The 20,457-nt window shown below is 47.6% G+C and overlaps 1 protein-coding gene across 6 annotated transcripts in view; it reads left to right on the forward strand.

The window, feature by feature from the left end:
- The first annotated feature begins 19,235 nt into the window (after positions 1-19,235).
- The window catches only part of SMAP1 (small ArfGAP 1), a 149,005-nt gene continuing 147,783 nt past the window's right edge, over positions 19,236-20,457 (forward strand). The window contains exon 1 of one of the 6 annotated variants that reach the window (XM_089921726.1): positions 19,236-19,532. In XM_089921726.1, the coding sequence (XP_089777852.1) occupies positions 19,415-19,532 (118 nt within the window). In that variant the 5' untranslated portion in view covers positions 19,236-19,414. The other 5 variants (XM_022590453.3, XM_022590452.3, XM_030759233.2 and 2 more) reach the window with 5 other exon arrangements.

Here is a 20,457-nt window from a genome sequence, read left to right on the forward strand (position 1 = left end):
GCTAGGAAGTGTCATAGTTGGCTTTAAAAGCAGATCTCCTATCTATTAAGAAGGTATGCCTCTGATATACTAGCTGTTATTTTAAAATTGAATGTGTTCAAATTTTCCTGATTCCAAAATACTACCTGTTTTTTTACAGAAACACTGGAAAATACAGGGAAAAAATAGAAAAGTAAGAGAATAATGATCATCTATAATTTCCACATGCAAAGTTTCAATCATTCCTTCCTTCTGTCAACACCCACCACCAAAGACCACCAGGAACACAGCTGAAGTTGAAATAAGTTGAGCTTATGACTCATGGCAGTGAGCGGGGCCATACGCCATGGAGAATCACGGGGTTTCTCAGTAAGAGAGTGTTAGAGAGAATGTATAGCGCCTTGGTTGAGTGATGCAGGGGACAGTCTAAGGACGGGGAGAAGGGGTTTCGCTCTAGACTGGTTCCTGTCGGAAAGCAAGACAGTTCTGTGATTGGGTATCTCAAGTCTTTATCTATAAGGAGGGCAGTCTAGAAGGAGGATAAAGCTGTAATTTGTAAAGAAGCAGTCACTGACTTTGTCCAAGAGAGGGGCATTTGGGGCAGTTCATTGATCTTGCTTCTGTCTGTCCTTAGACACAACTATGAAGTGGCCTTACTTGTCCCATTTCGTCGTGATGTCAGAGTAAGCTTGCCTGAGGCTGGTGTTCTCTGAGATGCTTTTTGTCTGATTGGAATATAACACAGCCCAACCCTGTCAGGCGAGCTCTGAATGTCAGGGTGCTGCTTTGTGTCTCTCTTTCTCAATTCAACTCTTCATTCAATAGATATTGATTGAGTATTTACTTGTAACTCAGATAAATGAGTCAGAATGTAGAGAATAGAGCCTGGTCCGTGTTCTCCTGGGGATTATATTCTAATGTGGGGACTTAACTAAGCAAACAAATAAATACATAAACCAAGGTCAGGTCGTGCTGACCTTCAGGGTCAAATGCCAGGAAGAAACCTAAAGCAAGGGAGGAAGACCCAGTGGTAGAGGTTCTGTTTTGGGGAAGCCCCACTTTGGGGCTGATCTGAGCAGAGATCTGAATGAAAAGAGGGAGTAAACCCTGAAAGGTCTGAGGGAAAAGAATTCCAAGCAGAAGAGCAGCAATTGAAAGACCCTGGTGCGGAGAGTATGCGTGTTTATGTCTGAAGAACAGCCAGGGGGCCAGCGGGGTGGCAAAGAGTGACGAGGGGTCTGTGGTAGGAGAGAAGGTCCCAAGGAGGGGCCGGGAAGGAGGTCCGATCATGCGGGACTTTAAAGCAATGATGATGCGTTTGGACATTATTCTAAGTGCGATGGAACTCACGTCCGGGCAGGCCACGGACGTGACCTTGCTTACATTTTTAAAGGATCGTTCTCGTTGCTGATAAGGGGAGAATACCTGTGGGAGGGCAGCGGAGGAGAGGCGTGATGTAAGCTGGGAGACCAATTAATATACAACCAGTGCGTCCAGATGGGAGATGATGCACCGTTCAATAGGGCAGCCGCGCGCGTTACATGTAGCGACTGAGCGCCTGCACTGTGGTTGGTCCAAAGTGAGATGTGCTTTAAGCATAAAACACATGCACGGATCTGGAAGACAGCTGAAAAATGATGTAAAGCATCTCTTTTATAATGTTTATGTTTATTACGCGTTGAAATGATAAAAATTTGTATATGTATGGTTAAATAAAATATATATATAAAATTGATTTCACTCGCTTCTTTTTTTATCGTGTTGATATGTATTGCAAAAATGAGTTTTCTACTTTTTCATTTTTTTATCTTTTAAATTTTTGCCGTCATATAGTTGATTTATAATGTCGTGTTAGTTTCTGCTGTACAGCAAAGTGACTCAGCCATACATATACATATATCCACCCTGTTTTAGATTCTTTTCCATACAGGCCATTACAGAGTATTGAGTAGAGTTCCCTGTGCTACACAGTAGGTCCTTGTTGGTTATCTATTTTATATATAGCGGTGTGTGTATGTCAATCCCAGTCTCCCAATTTATCCCTTTCCCCTTCCCCCCCTGGTAACCATAAGTTTGTTTTCCACATTTGTGATCACTTGCTTCTTTTTTAGCTTCTTTATATGACTGCTAGAAAATGTAGAAATATACCTGAGGCTCGCATTATCTTTCTACTGGTCTGGAGTGATGGGGTGAAGGTGCCGAGGAAAGGTCAGATACGTGATGTATTCCCAGAGTAACATTGGCCTTGTTTGCTGATAAACTGGGTGTGAGAGAAAGAAGGGAATCCAGGATGAGTCCAACGTCTGACCCTGAGCAGCCGGGTGAATGGAGGTGCCACTTACCCATAGAGGGGGTGTTGGAGCACGAGCAGGTTTGGGGGGCAGGGAATCAGGGTTCCACGGTGGACATAACTGAGTTTGAGGCGTCTACTAGAACCCCCAGTGGAGATGTGTAGCAGGCAATCCAAGGGGAGGATGCAGGTGGGGTACAAGTTTGCAAGTCGTAGGCCTAGAGATGCTACTTAAGTCAGGCGCCAGGGGAGGTCACCACAGAAATGAGGATGATGGCGGCAAGGAGCCGTCTAAGGGCTGCGTCTAGAGGATCCGTGGGGAAAAGTCCACGGGAGTGGGACATCCCGGAAGCGAAGAAGGTGTTTGAAGACAGTGGGCGCGATGCGCTCTATCACACGCCGCCGGGAGACTCAGTACGAGGCGGGCTGGCTTCGAACACGTGGATGAGACCACCGCCAGCCCTTTGGGGGGCGAGTCCGGGCGTGGGCGAGTGCAGAGAGGGTGGCGGTGAGTAGGAGGGCGCGGTGGTGCCAGGACGTCATGGAGTTCTGGGCGGAGGAGTTCGCGGCGGCCGGAGGGCGGCCAGGAGGCCGGGAGCGGAGGGTGGGTCCGGCGCCCCGTGCGAAGGCTGCGTGGGGAGCAGCGCGCTGTCCTTCCTGCCGGCGCCAGGGCGGGCGGAGGGCGCGGCGCCGGGCAGGGGCGCGGGGCAGCGAGAAGCGAGCCATCTGCTGAGCTAACACGGGAGCTGACAGCCCGAGAAACAGTCCCCTCCCCTTGGAGAGTGGGAGAGAGATGTTCTGAGGGAAGGTTTCAGCCCCCGGGTCACTGTCACGCTGTCCCCAACGAGTCCTTCCACGAAAGGCAGAGGCCCCAGCGCCCTTCCGAGGCTCTGGCCTCCCGGTCGTTGCTCTCCTCCGGTCCAGCGGTCTTTTCCTCCGCTTTACCCCCGTGACACCCCAGACCCTACATACCCCGGGTCGTCATGTACGTGGTAACATTTACATCAAACTGCCGCGCCGCCGGGACTTCCATTTCAAGCCTCCACTTTCCAGCCACCGCCTTCCAGCTTCAGCTCATCTCCGCTGGTGCCGGAGTCCCGGCCGGCCTTCACTCGGCCCCTGCCACCCCTTCACTGGCCCTCATTCCGCTCCTGTGTCAGCCCCCGCCTTTCTTTTTCCTTCTTTTCTTTCATTATACAATACATGCTGTACTTCCTCCCATCTTAATAAACACCAGTTTTTTATCCAGCTGCCTCCACTGCTGTGCTTTCTCTCTTTCCCTGTGTAGGGAAAAAAAAAAAAAAATCTTAAAAGAGTTGCCCTGCATTCACTCGGCCAAGTCCTTTGCTCACATTTTCTCTGGAACTCTCTCTACTCAGTCTTCCCTTACCACCCGCTATAATTCCATCCTGCACCGTCTAATGATTTATTCTCAGTCCCCATTTCACTCCATCTATCGGGTTTCATCTTATCTCATCCTTGTCTCCACTCGACTTCCAGGACGTTCGAGTTTTCTGATTTTCTTCTATCTCACTGGCCGTTCCTCTGAACATCAGAGAGCTCAGGCCTTGAACTTCTCCTTTTTAATCTCCACTCATTGTCTCGGTGATCTGATTCAGCCTCACGGCCTTAAATGCTTCTGACTGCCAGGTTTTGTCTTTGACCCCCAGCTCTGTCTTCTGAATTCCAAGCTTACCTCTAACTTCCTGCCCCACGCCCTGCTGGAGTGTCTGATTGCATCTCAGATTTGGCCTATCCCAGACCATCCAGGCTTCCTCAGCCAGGGTTGATGGCAGCTGCACCTTCCCAGCTGTTCAGGCCGGAAGCCTCAAGTCATCCTTGAGTGCTCTAGGTCTCACGTCTCACATCCGATGTGTTAGAAAACCTGCCCATCTCTACCATGCTGGGCCACCCCCGGTCTTCCCTGACTGCCCCAAAGTGCGTGGCTTCATATCTCTTACCCTGTTGGTCTGTGATACACTATTGGATAAGCCCTGAAGGTGTGGAGGAAAATAAGGGTGTAAGGGAACACGGAGAAGCTTTCTAAGCAAAAGAAGATAAAAGTGGGAAAGAATAAAGAGACGTATTTGGAGGACTGCTAGGAGTTCAGACGAGGCTGGAGCAACGCACAGCGGCCAGACCACGGAAGGCCTCCTGTTATTAGCGAGGGAGTGTGACCTGAGTTTTGCAGGCAATGAGGCGTCCTTGAAAGGTCGTCAGTAAGGGAGACGTAGGCAGATGTGTGTTGGAAAAATCACTCTGACAGCAAAGTGTAAGGTAAGGAAGGCAGGACACACACCTGGAACAGGGGTCGGGCGAAAGGAGGACCAGGGCCCGGAGTAAGGCAGGCCCTGCGAGACAGAGAAAGAGGAGATAAAGCCAAGAAACTGGAGAAGTGCAGCATCGATTAGGTACAGCGTTGAGCCTGGGGAAAGGGGAGTCCGGGCGAGTCAGTTTCCTGCTGTGGGCGGGTTTGGATGGCGGATGGGGCAGGAGTGGGAAGCGTAGGGCAGGGACGATGAGTTTCTGCCGGGCAGACTGTTCCAGGTCCAGGGACACCCCGCTGAAGACGGCCAGGAAGTTGTGCATTTTATGGGTCAGGAGGGCTGGAGAGAGGCTTGGGCTGAGGTGTGAGCTTAGGAGTTATTTGAACACACACCCCTTTGTTCCGGCCTGAGTGCTGGAATTGCTCGGCAGTAGTGCCTAAGGGAGAAGAAAAACCCTCCCAGGTGATATTAGGGACGTGTGGAGGGAAGGAACCCGTGGGGGGTCAGAGGGCTGGAGGGAAGATGAGAACCAGGGCGGGGTGGTGTCTCAGAAATTAGGGGAGGACCTTCCAGAAGGGGAGTGATCATCAATAAGGCGAGGGTTGTCTCAGTCAGCTCAGGCTGCTGTAACTAACACCACGGACTGGGGGCTTTGTCAACAGACATCTAGTCCTCTCAGTTCTGGAGGCTGGGAAGGCCAAGATCAAGGTGCTGGCGGACTTGGTTCCTGATGAGAGACCTACTGGCCTGCAAACAGCTGCCTTCTCCATTTGTCCTCACATGGCAGAGACAGACAGAGACAGAGTGCAAGCGAGCTCTGGTTTCTCTTCTGCTTCTTAGGAGAACTCTAACCCCATCATCGAAACCCAATCACCTTCCAAAGGCCTCACCTCTGAACACCATCCCATTGGGGGGTGCAGCTCGAACATAAGAATTTGTGGGAGACAACATTCAGTCCATCAGAAAGATTAAAGGGGTTTTCTGTGGCAGTCAAGAAGCATTTGGTGGCCTTGGTCGCAACAAACTTTGGTGAAGTTGTGAGTGTAGAAATCTGATGGCAGATCAAGGCAAAGGTCAGAGGACCAAGACACCGATCTCTGTCCATTGTTCCGGTACCTGCAGAGAAGGAGAAATGTGGGCATGTATTTCTCCATAGAGCTGTCTGGAGATGGGGAGATTTGAGCATGCTCACAGGCATCTAGGAGGTCTCAGCAAAGAACAATATTTAAATTTAAAATATTTAAATTTATTTAAATTTAATTTAAATATAAAAAATTAAATTTAAAAGTGCTGGAGAGAAAGGAGATGCCTAATGGAGAAGGTCTTTCAGTAACAGGAGAGAGGAAGAAGAGCTGGACAGAAAACAGGTTGCTTCTGCTGGGATTAGAGAGGAAGGAAGGCTGGACAGACAGTAGACATGGAGGTGTGAGCACGGCCAGCTTCAGGGGCCTGCGACTTTGCAGTGGCCAGCCTCACTCTCACCAGGAGCCCTAGGCTTGTCCACTTTCACATTCTTATTTTTTTTCTTTTTTTGTGTTTGGAAGAATCATTAATATTCAGATTTTTAATTTTGAGTTCAAAGCCATTTGTAGTGAGAATAGAGAAGAGGTTTTGCTTTTCCAAATTCAGAAGATTAAACCACATTGTTGATGGATTTATTTATTTATTTATTTTTATTATTAATTTTTACTGGAGTATGGTTGCTTTACAATGTTGTGTTAGTTTCTGCTGTACAACAAAGTGAATCAGCTATACGTATATATGTGTCCCCTCTTTTTTTGGATTTCCTTCCCATTTAGGTCACCACAGAGCACTGAGTAGAGTTCCCTGTGCTGTACCATAGGTTCTCATTAGTCAAATTCTTAACAATGTTCTCTTTGAACTTGCGTCTCGTGTGTGGAGTCCAGCAGGACCGTGAAGCACGCACATGAACAGAGAAGGTATGCCTGGCGGCCGTGTGCGCACACTCAAGTTCAAGCCCACAGACATGACAGGTAGCAGCAATCCACTGATTTGCATTAAAGCATATTGGGGAGTTATTAGAATATTTCTAAGAGTTCAGAATTTCTGGGTTTGAAAACTACTGCAGCACTGCCAAGCACATTTCCATGGTATACATTTACATTTACGATTAGATTCAGACTTAACACAGAACTGATTTGTATGCAGGGTTAAAACTTTTTAGAAAAATTGTCCCACAAGAATCACCAGCTCTAGATGTACTAAAATTTACATTTCAAAATAATTTGTCAGAAATTTATCTCAATGTTGTCATAGCTTATAAAGTACTTTTTTTAATTGAGGTATAGTTGATTTACAATGTTGTGTTAATTACTGCTGTACAGCAAAGTGATTCAGTCATATATATATATATATATATATATATATATATATATATATATATACACACACACACATTCTTTTTTTATATTCTTTTCCATTACGGTTTATCACAGGGTATTGAATAGAGTTCCCTGTGCTGTACAGTAGGACCTTGTTTTCTATCCATTCTATATATAAAAGCTTACATCTGCTCACCCCAGCCTCCCAATCCATCCCTCCCCCAACGCCCTCCCCCTTGCCAACCACAAGTCTGTTCTCTATGTCCATGAGTCTGTTACTGTTTTGTAGATAAGTTTATTTGTGTCATATTTTAGATTCCACATATAAGTGATACCATATGGTATTTGTCTTTCTCTTTCTGACTTACTTCACTTAGTATGATAATCTCTAGGTCCATCCATGTTGCTGCAAATGGCATTATTTCATTCTTTTTTAAGGCTGAGTAGTATTCTGTTGTATATAAGTACCACATCTTCTTGTTTCCATGTCTTGGCTATTGTGAATAGTGCTGCTATGAACATAGGGGTGCACGTATCTTTTTGAATTATAGTTTCGTCTGGTTATATGCCCAGGAGTGGGATTGTTGGATCACATGGTAATTCTGTTTTTAGTTTTCTGAGGAATCTCCATACTGTTCTCCATAGTGACTGTATCAACTTACCTTCCCACCAACAGTGCAAGAGGGTTCCCTTTTCTCCACACCCTCTCCAGCATTTGTTATTTGTAGACTTTTTAATGATGGCCATTCTGACTGGTATGAGGTGGTGCCTCGTTGTAGTTTTGCTTTGCTTTCTCTAATAATTAATGATGTTGAGCATCTTTTCATGTGCCTATTGACCATCTGTTAAAATGCTCTTAAGAGCTAATAGTTGCATCAGCAGAAGGATCCTTCTCAAACTGAAGAATTAGCAAAAATTATTTGCCATCTTGCATTTGAAAAGAGCAACTGATGTTGCTTTCAATTATATCAATTGGAAATGAAGCTGCTGAGGGCAGAAACAGAGACACAGACGTAGAGAAGAAACGTATGGACACCATGGGGGGGGAAGCAGCGGCGGGTGGTGGTGGTGATGGTGGCGGGATGAATTGGGCGATTGGGATTGACATGTATACAATGATGTGTATAACATTGATGACTAATAAGAACCTGCTGTATAAAAAATAAATAAAAGGAAATTCAAAAAAAGAAAATGAAGCTGCTGAAAGTAAAAATTGTGCCAGCCTAATAAATGAACTTGTAGAAAAGTGAGCCGGAATAATCTTGTGATTAGAACGTCACATTAATAAAATATTGTCATGTATTATGTACAACTATGATACCAAAGATATTATTTTTTGCAATTTAAGTTTATGTTTTTATTCACCTGTCACTATTACTCCTAATATATATTGTCATTCATAAAATATTTTTAAAGGAAAAAGCTTTATATTTTAGTGCCTGTAACTGCACTTCTCTTCTTGCTTTCTAAAATTAGGGGCCCTGCATTTTCATTTTGTATTGAATCTTACAAATCATGTCGCTGAACCTGGGTATAAGGATGGGATGATGAGGGGGTCCAGGCCTCATATACTTGGTTTCTTTTTTTCCTTCTGAAAAGTTAGAGGCAAGAAAATGGGGTCATGGGGGAATAGAAGCAGGGTGGATTCTGAGTGTTGGCGCCAGGGAGAGTTTTAAAGGTTTAAAATGTCAGGTGGGGAATCAGTAAGTCCAAGGGCTTTAAAATACTTTCAATATGATAATTTCTGTAAGGTGTTTTGTTTTTTTTGTTTTTTTTTTTTACTACAGCTATACTATTCATTTTATGGCCAGTCATAAAGAAAATTACATTTGGGAATTATCCTATCTCTGCCAAAACATTTGCTGGGTTTCATATCATGTTGTAAAAAGGGGAATAAAATTAGCTTGACTCGATATGAAATCCGTGGTGTGCTAGGATCTCATCTGCTGTAGATGACAGAGAATCAGTGTAAAAGTGTGGTGTAAACTGTAAAGCCTTTTAGGTACTATAGTCATTACACTTAGTTTTAGTAAATGATCTATAAAATGTGAATTTAAAAAATGTATTTTTGTTTGTAAAAGTAGAATTTTCCAAATTATAAATTTGGCATATGCTCTTTGTTGAAAATTTGAAAATTTTGTCACATAGAGAAAAAGATTACTCAGAGGTCCTTCTTTCAAAGCTTACTACTCTTATCATTTTGATATGTTTTCTTACAGATATTTCCTAGCAAATGAATTAGAATGCAATTGTGATCATATATTTACGTGTTATATAAATTCTTCATAAAAATCATTTTAATATTTATATGATTGCCCCTTGTGTTGCTCTGTCACACATGATTGATCCATTCACCTATTGTGGGGCATTTAGGTTGTTTTCAACTTTTTTTTGTAATTTTATATAACTACCTGAAGATCCCTCATTAAATTTCATTGCAATTAAAATATTTCTAAAATTAAACTAAATTTAATCATATTCCACTTCTCTGCCTGTTGCTCCTTTCTCCCCCTTTTTAACAAGCACAGAAAAATGTGACCCACTGACCTATTTGAATCTTAGTTACTAAGACCACTGTGCGTAAAAAAAAATTATTCTTGGAAGGTGAAAAAACACTAAGGCTAACCTCACAGGAAATTACCTTTATGAACTTATTTTCTGTTATATGGCCTCTCAATTGAAATGCCTGAGAAGTTCTTAGCAGGGAAGAAAGGCAAAGATTCAGGTATCGCATGATAGATGAATTAATTAATCAGAGGGTCCCTGACAGATATAATAAGCTGTTTCTGTCACCTCCAAACTATTTAAATGTAAGTAGGTCATTTGGAAGCACACGCTAACTAGGAATGTCTCTCTCTCTCTCTCTCTCTCTCTCTCTCTTCAGCTCAGTCTAACCATACTGGCTGTTCCAGGAAATTTATTTTGTGGTCAGCAGACTTGAAAGAGTTAAAGCTCTTTGCAAACGCCCTGCTCGTATTTGGGATTCGTTTACTGTACAACAGGATCTGGCTGATTAGAGCTTCAGATCGGTCTGAAGAAAATTGTATGTTGCGTGCATCCCTGAGATGCCTGCTGTCTCACCGGGAGCCCGCGTGAAAATAGCTTGGTGGAGTAAACTTGTTTTCGTCTTTTTCTTGCCATGAGTTTCCCACAGAAGAGCTGGCCTTTTCTAAAATGAGGTCGACTAGCCATTTATAAGATTTGACAAGGGACTAATTGGTACTGTAAGTTGATTGGGAGCGTATCTATTCTTATTTAAAAAATCACCTATCAAGAAGCACTTGTTTGGCGGCTGGCTTGTCAAACGACGTTCCCCAACCGTGGCGTTAACTTGTGGCTGCTGCGTAGGGACACGAGTCTTTATCGCTGCTGGAAATCGGGCCCATCGCCGTCAGTGTCACTCCGCTACATGATCGGACATGGTTTTACAGGCTGAGGCAAGAGAGCACAGAAACCCTGACCTCTTGTTTTCACAGATGTGCCTTCCTTAATGTTTCAAGTTAGAGGCTAGGACCAAAATGCATTTGCAGGCCTTTCCTTTGAGGGTTGAGCACCATGAAGGTAGGAGCCACCTAAGGAGGCTTCATGGGGAAACCCAGGTGAGGATTAGATGTCTCTGTAGGGCTGCAGGAGGGGGAGGGGGAGTGTTACAGGCCGAGAGACCAAAACGAACGAACGCGTGACAGCTGGAAAGAGCCTGAAAGACGGGTGAAATCAGCCAGACAGAGAAGGCTGGGAGGAGTCTCCGGCAGAGGTCGTGGCAAGAGTGAAGCCCAAGTCGTATCCCGGGTGAGAACTCCTTTAGACTGGCCTCGTTCTAGGTTCCTCAGGATAATACCGTGAATCTAGCTGCACAAGGCAGAAATCTCAGTCATTCTCCCCCTCGCCCCAGCTTTGAGATATAATTAACAATTTAAAATTGTATATATTTACGGGTCCAACTAGATGATTTGCTATATGTATACATTGTGAAATACGCACCATAATCTCATTAACCTATCCATCACCTCACGGAGTTCCCAATTTCTCTCTTCCTCCCTTTCGTTTTTGTGCTGATCGCATTTAAGTTCTACCCGCTTAGCAAATTTCAAAGAGACAACACAGTATCCTTAGCTAGAATCTCGTTGTTGCATGTTACATCTCCAGAACGTACTCACTTCAGGGTCGTTCCTGATCCCTCCTTCTCCCTTCCTGCCCCTGTTGTGCGTCGCTAGGTCTCATTGATTTCACCTTCTCAATGCTTCTCCAGTCCACCCACCACTGACCATCTGCGTAAGCACCAGTCATCGCCACCCCATCCAGACCTCCGCCAAGGATGCCTGACTGCTGCCCCCGTGCCTCCAGTCTACTCCCTCCCCTGCTGCCAGGAATGGTTGCTTCTCAGACATAAATCCGATCACGTCAGTCCTGGGTTTGAAACACTCCGATAACTTCCTATAGCTCTTGGGATGAAGACTGAAATGACAGTCGCGGCCAGAAAGGCTGTGTCAATCTGAGCTCTCCAAGAATCAGCTGCTAAGATGGGATTAGACGTGAAAGATGTTCACTGGGGAGAATGCCTGTGAAGAGTAGAGGGGAGGGTGATAGGGAAGATGGGGTGCGCGGCTAACCCCCCGACAGAGCGGGGTGAGGGCGCTCACAGTGGCGCCCACCCCTCCTCTGTCCAGGCAGCAGCCCGGGGGAAGCCTGGCCTCGGAGACCACAGCGGTGGGTCGGGAACAGCAACGGCTCACGTCGTGAGTCGGCTCTGCTCCCCCGTGGCCGGAACCCTGAGTCCTACACTTTCACAACCACCCCCAAGGCTCCCTGGCTGGTTCCCCAGCCTTGCTTGGCACCATGCTGCCACTTATGGTCTCATACTCTCCACATGTCTTTTGTTACTTCCTGGAACAATGGCTGCTATGTGTTTCCAACCCCTCCCCAACACAGACACCCATCTATGCCTATTAATCTTTTCTAAAAATTTATTTTATTCAAGTAGAGTGGATTTACAATGATCTGCCGATTTCTGCTCCACAGCAAAGTGACTCAGTTATACATGCATACATTCTGTTCTCAAATATTCCTTTCCATTGTGGTTTATCACAGGGTGTTGAATAGAGTTCCCTGTGCTCTACAGCAGGACCTTGCTGTTTGTGCATCCTGTGGACACTAGCTTACATCCCTCACCCCAAACTCCCAGGCCCTCCTCCCCCACCCCCCTCTCCCTTGGCAACCGCAAGTCTGTTCTCTAGTCTGTGAGTCTTTTCTGCTTCATAGATAAGTTCCCTTGTGTCCTGTTTTAGATTCCACGTGTAAGGGACACCGCATGGTGTTTGTCTCTCTCTGACTTCCTTCGCTGAGTATGATCCCCTCTGGGTCCACCCATGTTGCTGCGAATGTGTGCCTGTTAACCTTTTAGTTGTCAGCTCAGTTCTCTCTTTGCTTGGAGATTTCCATGACGGGGGCCAAATCTCCCTTTTTCATGCCCTCATGGCACTATGCTCCTTTCCTTCATAGCATTATTTGTGTCATTATTTGATTATTTTCTGTCCTCTCCACTAGACTGTGAGGGACTTAAGAAGAGAAAGCGTATCATTTTTACTCGGGGATATGTCTCTAGTGGCTAGCGTATAGTTGATGCTCAAAATAGTTCTGTGGAATGAGTGAATAATGAATGGATGGGTGGAAGAAAGGATGCTCAATGTACCTGCTGGTACCTTGGGCACTTTTGGTCTTTCGGGCTACTTCATCTGCCTGGAGCTGATGAAAAGTTGATGACCCTGCTCTTTGATGTGACCTCTACAGAGTCTAAGAAAATGGCCTTGGGTGAATTAGGGTCAAGGAAAGAATGGAAACAAAGAGGCCCATCTGAGTGCGAGGGGCTGATGAACCGAATCACGGGAGACATTTTTAAGAAGAAATGAAGTGCATAGGTCATTCATTGGACATTTCCTTTCCCTGGAATGGATCAAAGGTGACTCTGAGGTCTGAAGTCAGGTGACTGGGCTCATGGAGATGCCAGTTCAGAGGCAGGAAGGCGGAAGGCAGGGCCCCAATTTGAAGACGCGGATTTCTGCATGCAGCCAGGCTCTCCCAGGGGACATGTTCAGTGGGCACTTGGAGATGTAGAATGCAGCTGGTGGGAGAGGCCTGAAGTCCACGGAGGGTCCCCTCTTCCGAGAAGCCAGCCACGGCCGCTGGGTTGCAGAGTCTGGGGGGTCTGGGTTGGGCTAGAGGGTAGGGCAGCTCGCCCACACCTGCACCTGGGGTGGCGGGGAACAGGGAGATGCCCGAGAGGCAGCACCATGGAGAGAAAGAAAGGTTGTTTGGGCATCTAACGAGCCGAGCAAACAGTCAGAGGAGCTCCCAGTGCAAAGTGGCCAGGCTGAGATGTAAATTCTGGGTGGGAGCTGATTGGCTGGAAGCTAGGGCTCCAGAGGAGATGGAAGGTTTGAAGAGGGTGATGGAAAAGAGACCCTGGAAAATTCTCTGAGCCCCTCAGGAGTGGCTTTCAAGGTCTGTAGCTCTGGCCACGAGCCAGGGTAGGACCTTTGTGCTAGTTCCTCAGAGTAGAAGTGCTGGGAGCAGAGTTTCAAGGAAGGAGAGGGGGAAATTCTCAGCACAGAATCAAGAATAATGGGAACAAATGAAACCAAATTATGCTCCGTACGGTATAAAGTCCCCAATACCCTTTTTTCAATAGTCTTTCTATTGAGATATAATTTATGTGTAATGAAATGTAGGGCTCTTAGGGATATAGTTGAATGAGTGCTGGCAACCCCTGTGTATATAACTACTACACCACCACCCTGATTAAGATGCAAAACATTTACATCACCCCAGAAACCCCCACCTGTGCACCCCACCCCTGCTCCCTCCCCAGACCACTATGGTTCTGATTTCTATTGCCCTATATTCATTTTGTATACATATATACACGTATCTTTCCTCTGCCATACACCAAGTGGTCTTTCCTCTCTTTGTGGGTGTCTATGTTGTGTTTACGTATTGCCGTGTGTGTGCGTGTGCATGTGCGTGTGTGTGTGTGTTCCTCTGGCCTCAGTACACTTGGCCTCTCTTTAACTCTCATCGTTGCTGGATCTAACTTTGTTCTACTGGTTTCCATCCTGGGGGGCGGGTAGGGGAGTGTGTTGCACAGCTTATGAAGAGAGCAGGGCCTTAATGCCAGAAAGGACTGGAACACACATGCCAGTTATGCTACTTAATAGCTAGGCAACTTTCAACAAAGTACTCAACATCTCTGAGCCCCATTTTCTGGGCTGGTCGGTGAGAATTCCATTCTTCCTTCTAGGTGCATGGTAGGCTTGCACTGTTGGTCCCCCTGGGATTAGGAGGGGTCACGTGCTTGCGCCGGCCAGTGAGTTGAGAGTGGGAGCAGACATGTCATTCCTGGGGAGAAGCCTGTAAGACCGTCGCCGTCTTGCCTTTTCCCTGAAAGATGACAGCGTCGTCTGGTCTCTGAGTGAGAAGCACAGTTCCCACCAACCCGAGTCACACGTGTCATCACCATGTTGTTTGCAGTCATTAGGATTTGGGGGTTATTTATTGCTCGGCGTGAATTCACCCATCCTGGCTGATGCTTCCCAGTACGAATAGTGAGATGGTAGGATTTACCGCCACGGTTGGTGTGGGGATTATCAGTGCCCAGTGGCTCTTACTACTCTCATCCCGTCCTCACAGCTCATAGCAGAGCATCCACCCGCACCTCACACGTGGCTCCCTCTTGCCCATGGCGCTCCAGCCAGATTCACTTCCTCACCCTGCCACTTTCCCTCTTTTACTGTGGAACACTGGCTCCATTGTGTTCAGACTCTCTAGATTGTTCCGCATCTTTTTCCTCCAACTGGAAACAGAATTTTAGAGCTGAAAGGGACCTCCCCTCTCTATGAATCTGCAGAAACAAACCTTCAACCTCACTCCCCAGCCACCAAGCATCCACAGACACCGTGACGTCCTAGATGCCATCAGTACCAGTTCTGTTCCTCCCTGAGAGCTGTCATAGACACTGTCTTCTCCAGCTGTCAGCGTCCATCTCCTAAGGACGCCTGATCACCTCTGGCCCCAAGGAGCCTGTGGTCACTCGGCTGCCCCCACACTCAGCTCGGACACCTCCCTTCCTGCACCCTCCACGGTTCACGCTAGCACTGCTTCCTACCCATGTACCTACATCTTCTTCTCCTTTCTTTTCCCTTCTAACCATCTCCACCCCTACCTCAACAGTCTGTTGAAACACCAGGCAGTCAAAGCCCCCTGGGGAGCCTCAGCAGACCATTTGTCTTCTCTTGTTCCTGGCTAACGGCCAGTTATGCAGGAAAACAGTGAACGGTACAGACCTGTGACTGCATGCTGTGTGTGTTGCCTGAAACTGAAATAAGTGACTTTTCCGGAGCAGCTGGCATTCGTGTGCACCCTTACTTCTCAGAAACCCCTCCTCCCATGGCCTCTGGTTCTCTTCCTGGCCGCACTTCACCTCTCTCTTCAACGGTTCACCGTTCTCTGTCCACTCATTTAGCTGGCCATCCCCAGCGTTTTGTCCTTGGGACTCTTTTTTTAAAAAATAAAATTATTATTATTTTTAAATTTATTTTTGGCTGTGTTGGGTCTTCGTTGCTGCACATGGGCTTTCTCCAGTTGCAGCGAGCGGGGGCTACTCTTTGTTGTGGTGCGCGGGCTTCTCATTGCGGTGGCTTCTCTTGTTGCAGAGCACGGGCTCTAGGCGTGCGGGCTTCAGTAGTTGTGGCTCACGGGCTCCAGAGTGCAGGCTCAGTAGTTGTGGCGCACAGGCTTACTTACTCCGCGGCATGTGGGATCGAACCTGTGTCCCCTGCATTGGCAGGTAGATTCTTTTTTTAAATAAATTTTATTTATTTATTTATTTATTTTTGGCTGCATTGGGTCTTCGTTGCTGCGCGTGGGCTTTCTCTAGTTGCGGCGAGCGGGAGCCACTCTTCGTTGTGGTGCACAGGCTTCTCATTGCGGTGGCTTCCCCTGTTGAGGGGCACGGGCTCTAGGCGTGCGGGCTTCAGTAGTTGTGGCACACGGGCTCAGTAGTTGTGGCTCACGGGCTCCAGAGCACAGGTTCAGCAGTTGTGGCACATGGGCGTAGTTGCTCCGCGGCATGTGGGATCCTCCTGGGCCAGGGCTCGAACCCACGTCCCCTGCATTGGCAGGCGGACTCTCAACCACTGCGCCACCAGGGAAGCCCTGGCGGGTAGATTCTTAAACACTGCGCCACAAGGGAAGTCCCGGGACTCTTTTGTCTACACTCTTTCTCCCAAGGAATCTCATCTACCCTATGGCTCCTACTACCATTTAAATGCAGATGACGCCCAATGACCAGCGCCAGATTCTCTTTAGACAGAGCTCTAGAAGTAGCTATGCGGAGTCCCATTAGACCTAGGGACACCTTAAACTGAACACGCCCTCAAGCAAATAACTTTTCTCCTCCGACCCCAAATCTGTGCCGTCCTTTCTATTTTGAGCTGGCTTAACGGCATTACCGTGTACCTGTCTCCCGACTTAGAAACCTCAGTGTTTTTCTCACCTGCTTCCTCTCGACCCCTACAAACAGCTGCCAAATCTTGATGCTTCTAATTTTAAAGCAACATTTTATTCTGTCTCTCCCAAACTCTATGCTACTGGCTTAAAATAGGCTCAGCATATCTTCTTTGGACTGTTTTTGCAACCCGGTCTGTAATCTGTTGTCCTGATAACATTTTCCCCCATCCACATTATCTAGCTTGCCACTGTCATTACAGAAAACAAAGCTAGTCAGGTCTCAGTGTAAATGCTTCTGGAGGCTCTGTAAGCCCAGAGGGAAAATTTCCAACTATGTTGTTTGGCTACAAAGCTCTTAACCTCCTGGCCCATCTTCACCTTGATTCACATGCTAGGTTCCTGTCCCTCCCAGGCCCACTGCTTCCAGCACAGACGGTGCACTTTCCATATATATTTTGTTTCGAACTGTCCCCTTTCCTCCTCTCTACCCCTATTCACTTGAAAACTTCCTGTATCTGTTAAAACCAAGTTTAAGCATCACGTACTTGGTGAAGCCTTCCCCAATTCTTCCAATTCCTCTACTGCTGTTCTGCTCCTTTGGCTCCCAGGGCACTTTAGATTTGCTGCAGACTACAATGTCGCTCTTCCTTCTTCTATTCACATGTTTGTCTCTCACCCTAGATAGACTGTAAGCATCTGATGGTCAGAGAACTGAATAAAAGTTGTTTAATAAATGTTGATATGTGAACGCAAAGTTGTTTTTGGTACCAGTCTCTTCTTTTCTTTTCTGTTCTTCTTACTACATCTGTAAAATGCAATCAACCTGAAGTTAGATTTTTCGTGCCTCTGGGCTCACCAGCTAGAGCAGGGCTGTTCAATCATATAGCCACCAGCCACATGTGGCCACTGAAACCCTGAAGTACAGCTAGTCCAAGGTGAAAGGAGCTGTAAGTGTAGAATACACACTGGATTTTGAAGACAATATGAAAAAGAGAATGTAAAAATATCTCACTAATAATTTTTTAAATTACTCACATGTTGAAATGATAGTATTTTGGATACACTGGAATAAAATGTACTATTAAAATTAATGTCACCTGTTCCTTTTTCTATCTTTAAAGTGGCTACTAGAATATTTGAAAGTACATATGTGGCATGCATCATATTTCTATTAGACATTTCTGTACCCCTTCAATCCATCATGTAGATCATTTCTTGGTGGTAAGCCTGTCTTTTTTATCTTCTTCTTTCTTTTCTGAATCCTTGCAGTGGGAGAATTTTCTGGGGGAAAAGACACTAAAAAATAATGTTTGTTAACTGGTTACTGCGGGACTGACTTTTCCAAAACACCATCCCCCTTTTTCTCCATGCTACTCTCCTAGTTGAAGTATCTATAGGTTTTCTATTGTGAACTGCATCGAGGCCAGATTGCTTTGTCTGGTGTGGTAAGCCTCCTTCAATCCTGCTGCACCTGACTTAGCCAGCCTTGTCTCTCACTTATCCTAAGTAGCACCCTGTCCTTGCATCTGTTTTCCAAAAAGCTACTTGAAGTCTTCGTGTTTCTACGCCTGCTGGTCTTGCACAGAATCTCCCTTCCTGGCCCCCTTCTAAATCAAGCCAGCCTTCAAGACATGGCTCCTAACTTCCACCTCCCACATGAGTGTTTTTCTGTTTATTGGCACTCACCCTGATGTCCTCCTAGTTACTATTTGTTAGAGCCATGCAGTTTAAGCTGTAATTTGTTCATTTACTCGGCATCTGCACTGCCATCACCATTCAATGTAATTCCACAAACATTTTTCTGTGTCAGAAATGGGGCTAGGTGAGCACTGGGGCGTGGGGTGGGGAGGCGGTGTCAGCTTTCTGCAGTGCCTGGGCTAGGAATTGGCCCTATGATGCACAGATTCCTGCCCAGGGCCTTTCTTAGCATCTGCCTCACCACAGGCAAGACCCATGTTTATTCTGATTCCATAAGCCCCATGTTAGAAATTGCTAATAAGCCACAACATGCCAAAACATTCACCCTCCCTCACCCAGGGTTCATATCTCACGGGCCTGAACTGGGCAGCTCTGGACTCCAATCAAGAGTGTCTTCTTTCCCTAGTGTTCTTCTTCTTGCACTAAAGGTCACTGTTGATCCAGCTTCTCCTTAAAGCGACACGGCCCAGGGCCCTTGGTTCCACGGCCACGCTCCCTCCCCTCCTTGTGGGAGGAAGGCCTTACTGCTTTGGGTCTGAACCTCAGCTCCTGCAAGCAGCAGCTCGTAACCTGGCCACGTACCCTCACTCCTCCGGGCCTCACGGTCCTCGTCTGCACCACGAGGAAAACACTATCAAGAGGGCTGTTAAAAGGATTAGACGACTTAACAGTTCGCGGCACAGAATAATCATCAATCAACGCTGGCCCTCAATACACGTCACATCCCCTACAATGTAAGAGGCGGTTTTGTCTATTTGATTCCATGCGGGTCTCTAGCTTCTAGGCCGGTGCCTGTTTCCAAAGTGCCCGTGAAGAAACGTTGAATGCATGAAAGAATCCACCCGATCACTTATTATTTCTGCCTTTCCAATGTCGTGCCGCAAGAGCAGAGGCAAGGAAGCACATGGAAAGGTCTTCCTTTAGCGGGTCGGACCCGAGGCCCCCAGCGATAACCGTATCTGCAAAGCGGGGAAGCCCATCGCGGGCAGCGCGCCGCGTCTTCCCGGAACAACGTGGGCGCAGGCCCGGAACTAAAGCACCCGTCTGGCCCGTTTCCCGGGAGGCCCGGCGCATGCGCAGAGCGCCGGCGCCCGTTCCTTCCTTCCGGCGGCGCCGCCCGGAAGCCTCGGCCCCGACTCCTCCCCCTCGCCGGCTCGGCTGTGGGTGCGGAGCCGGCCGGGTGAGGAGGCGGGTTAACGTCGGCGCTGTTGCCGCTGCTGCCGCCCCTCCTCCTGTTCCAGCCGCCGCCGCCGCTTCACGGCCGAGTTCTCGCGGCCCCGGCGGCGCCCGGCGTGTCCAGCTGCGCGGCCCGCACCCGCGTCCGCCCCGCCGCCGCGATGGCGACTCGCTCGTGCCGGGAGAAGGCGCAGAAGCTGAACGAGCAGCACCAGCTCATCCTGTCCAAGCTGCTGAGGGAGGAAGACAACAAGTACTGCGCCGACTGCGAGGCTAAAGGTAGCGCGGCGTGGCCTTCGGGGCGGGGTCGGGGCCCCTCAGCGACGCCCCGGCGTCCCGGGCACGGCCGGAGCGGGCGGCCGGGCAGGTGCCTCCGCGGGTGGGGCCGCCGGGCGGGCCGCGTCCTGAGCTCTGGCTGCGGCGCTGGGCGCCCGGGGCAGGGCTGACGGTGCGGTGGTCGGAGCGCACCGAGTACGGCAGCCGGGGCGGGCGATGAGGGTCGGAATTCATCCGTAGTGTGATCTAGTCTGGCTTTTAGCCGGAACCAGGAGGAATTTCATTATGTGAGTCTCTTGGACGCTGGGCTTCTGTTCCTGAAGCCTTTAATTCGATTCTCTCCGACCACCTAGCTGGGGGGAGTATATATGTGGACACTGGTTTGTATGCCCCTTAAACGTTGCAGGTGCAGTTTCAAGATCCAGAGACGAGAAGAACCTAATTTTAGTTTGTTCAGTTGGAGGGCTTTTGCCTCAGCCTTTGAAATAGAGGCGCTATTTTTAGCCTGTATGTTTTGGCTTTGGAGATGTGATGTATATTTAATGTCTTATAAGTAATCTCACGGGAAAAATGTTTCAGAGTTTTTTAAAAACAAACCTGTCCTACGGCTTGGCAGTAAAATCTTGCTTATATGTAGGTTTGGTTGGTTTGGTGATAGATCGGGGGTTCTCCAGAGCAGCAGTCAGCCTTTGGGAACGTCATTTAATATTTCTGCACTGTTTGGCCTAGACCTTTCCTGAAGCTTTCCTGTTCTTCCTCGATAGTGTACAAATCAGTCACGTCTCAGTGGGCAGGTAATGTTTGATGAGACAGCCACACAGCATCGGCAGGTTCCTCTACTACAGCTCCTGGGCTACTGGGAGGTCCCGTGGCCAGACTGCAACTGGACCATTTGATGAGCACTTTTCAATATCATAGTAGGTCGATT

Source organism: Delphinapterus leucas, chromosome 12 (genome assembly GCF_059928025.1).
Source record: "Delphinapterus leucas isolate spDelLeu-1000000601 "Yukka" chromosome 12, BTC_Dleu_Yukka2, whole genome shotgun sequence".
In the NCBI taxonomy this organism is placed as follows: Eukaryota; Metazoa; Chordata; class Mammalia; order Artiodactyla; family Monodontidae; genus Delphinapterus; species Delphinapterus leucas.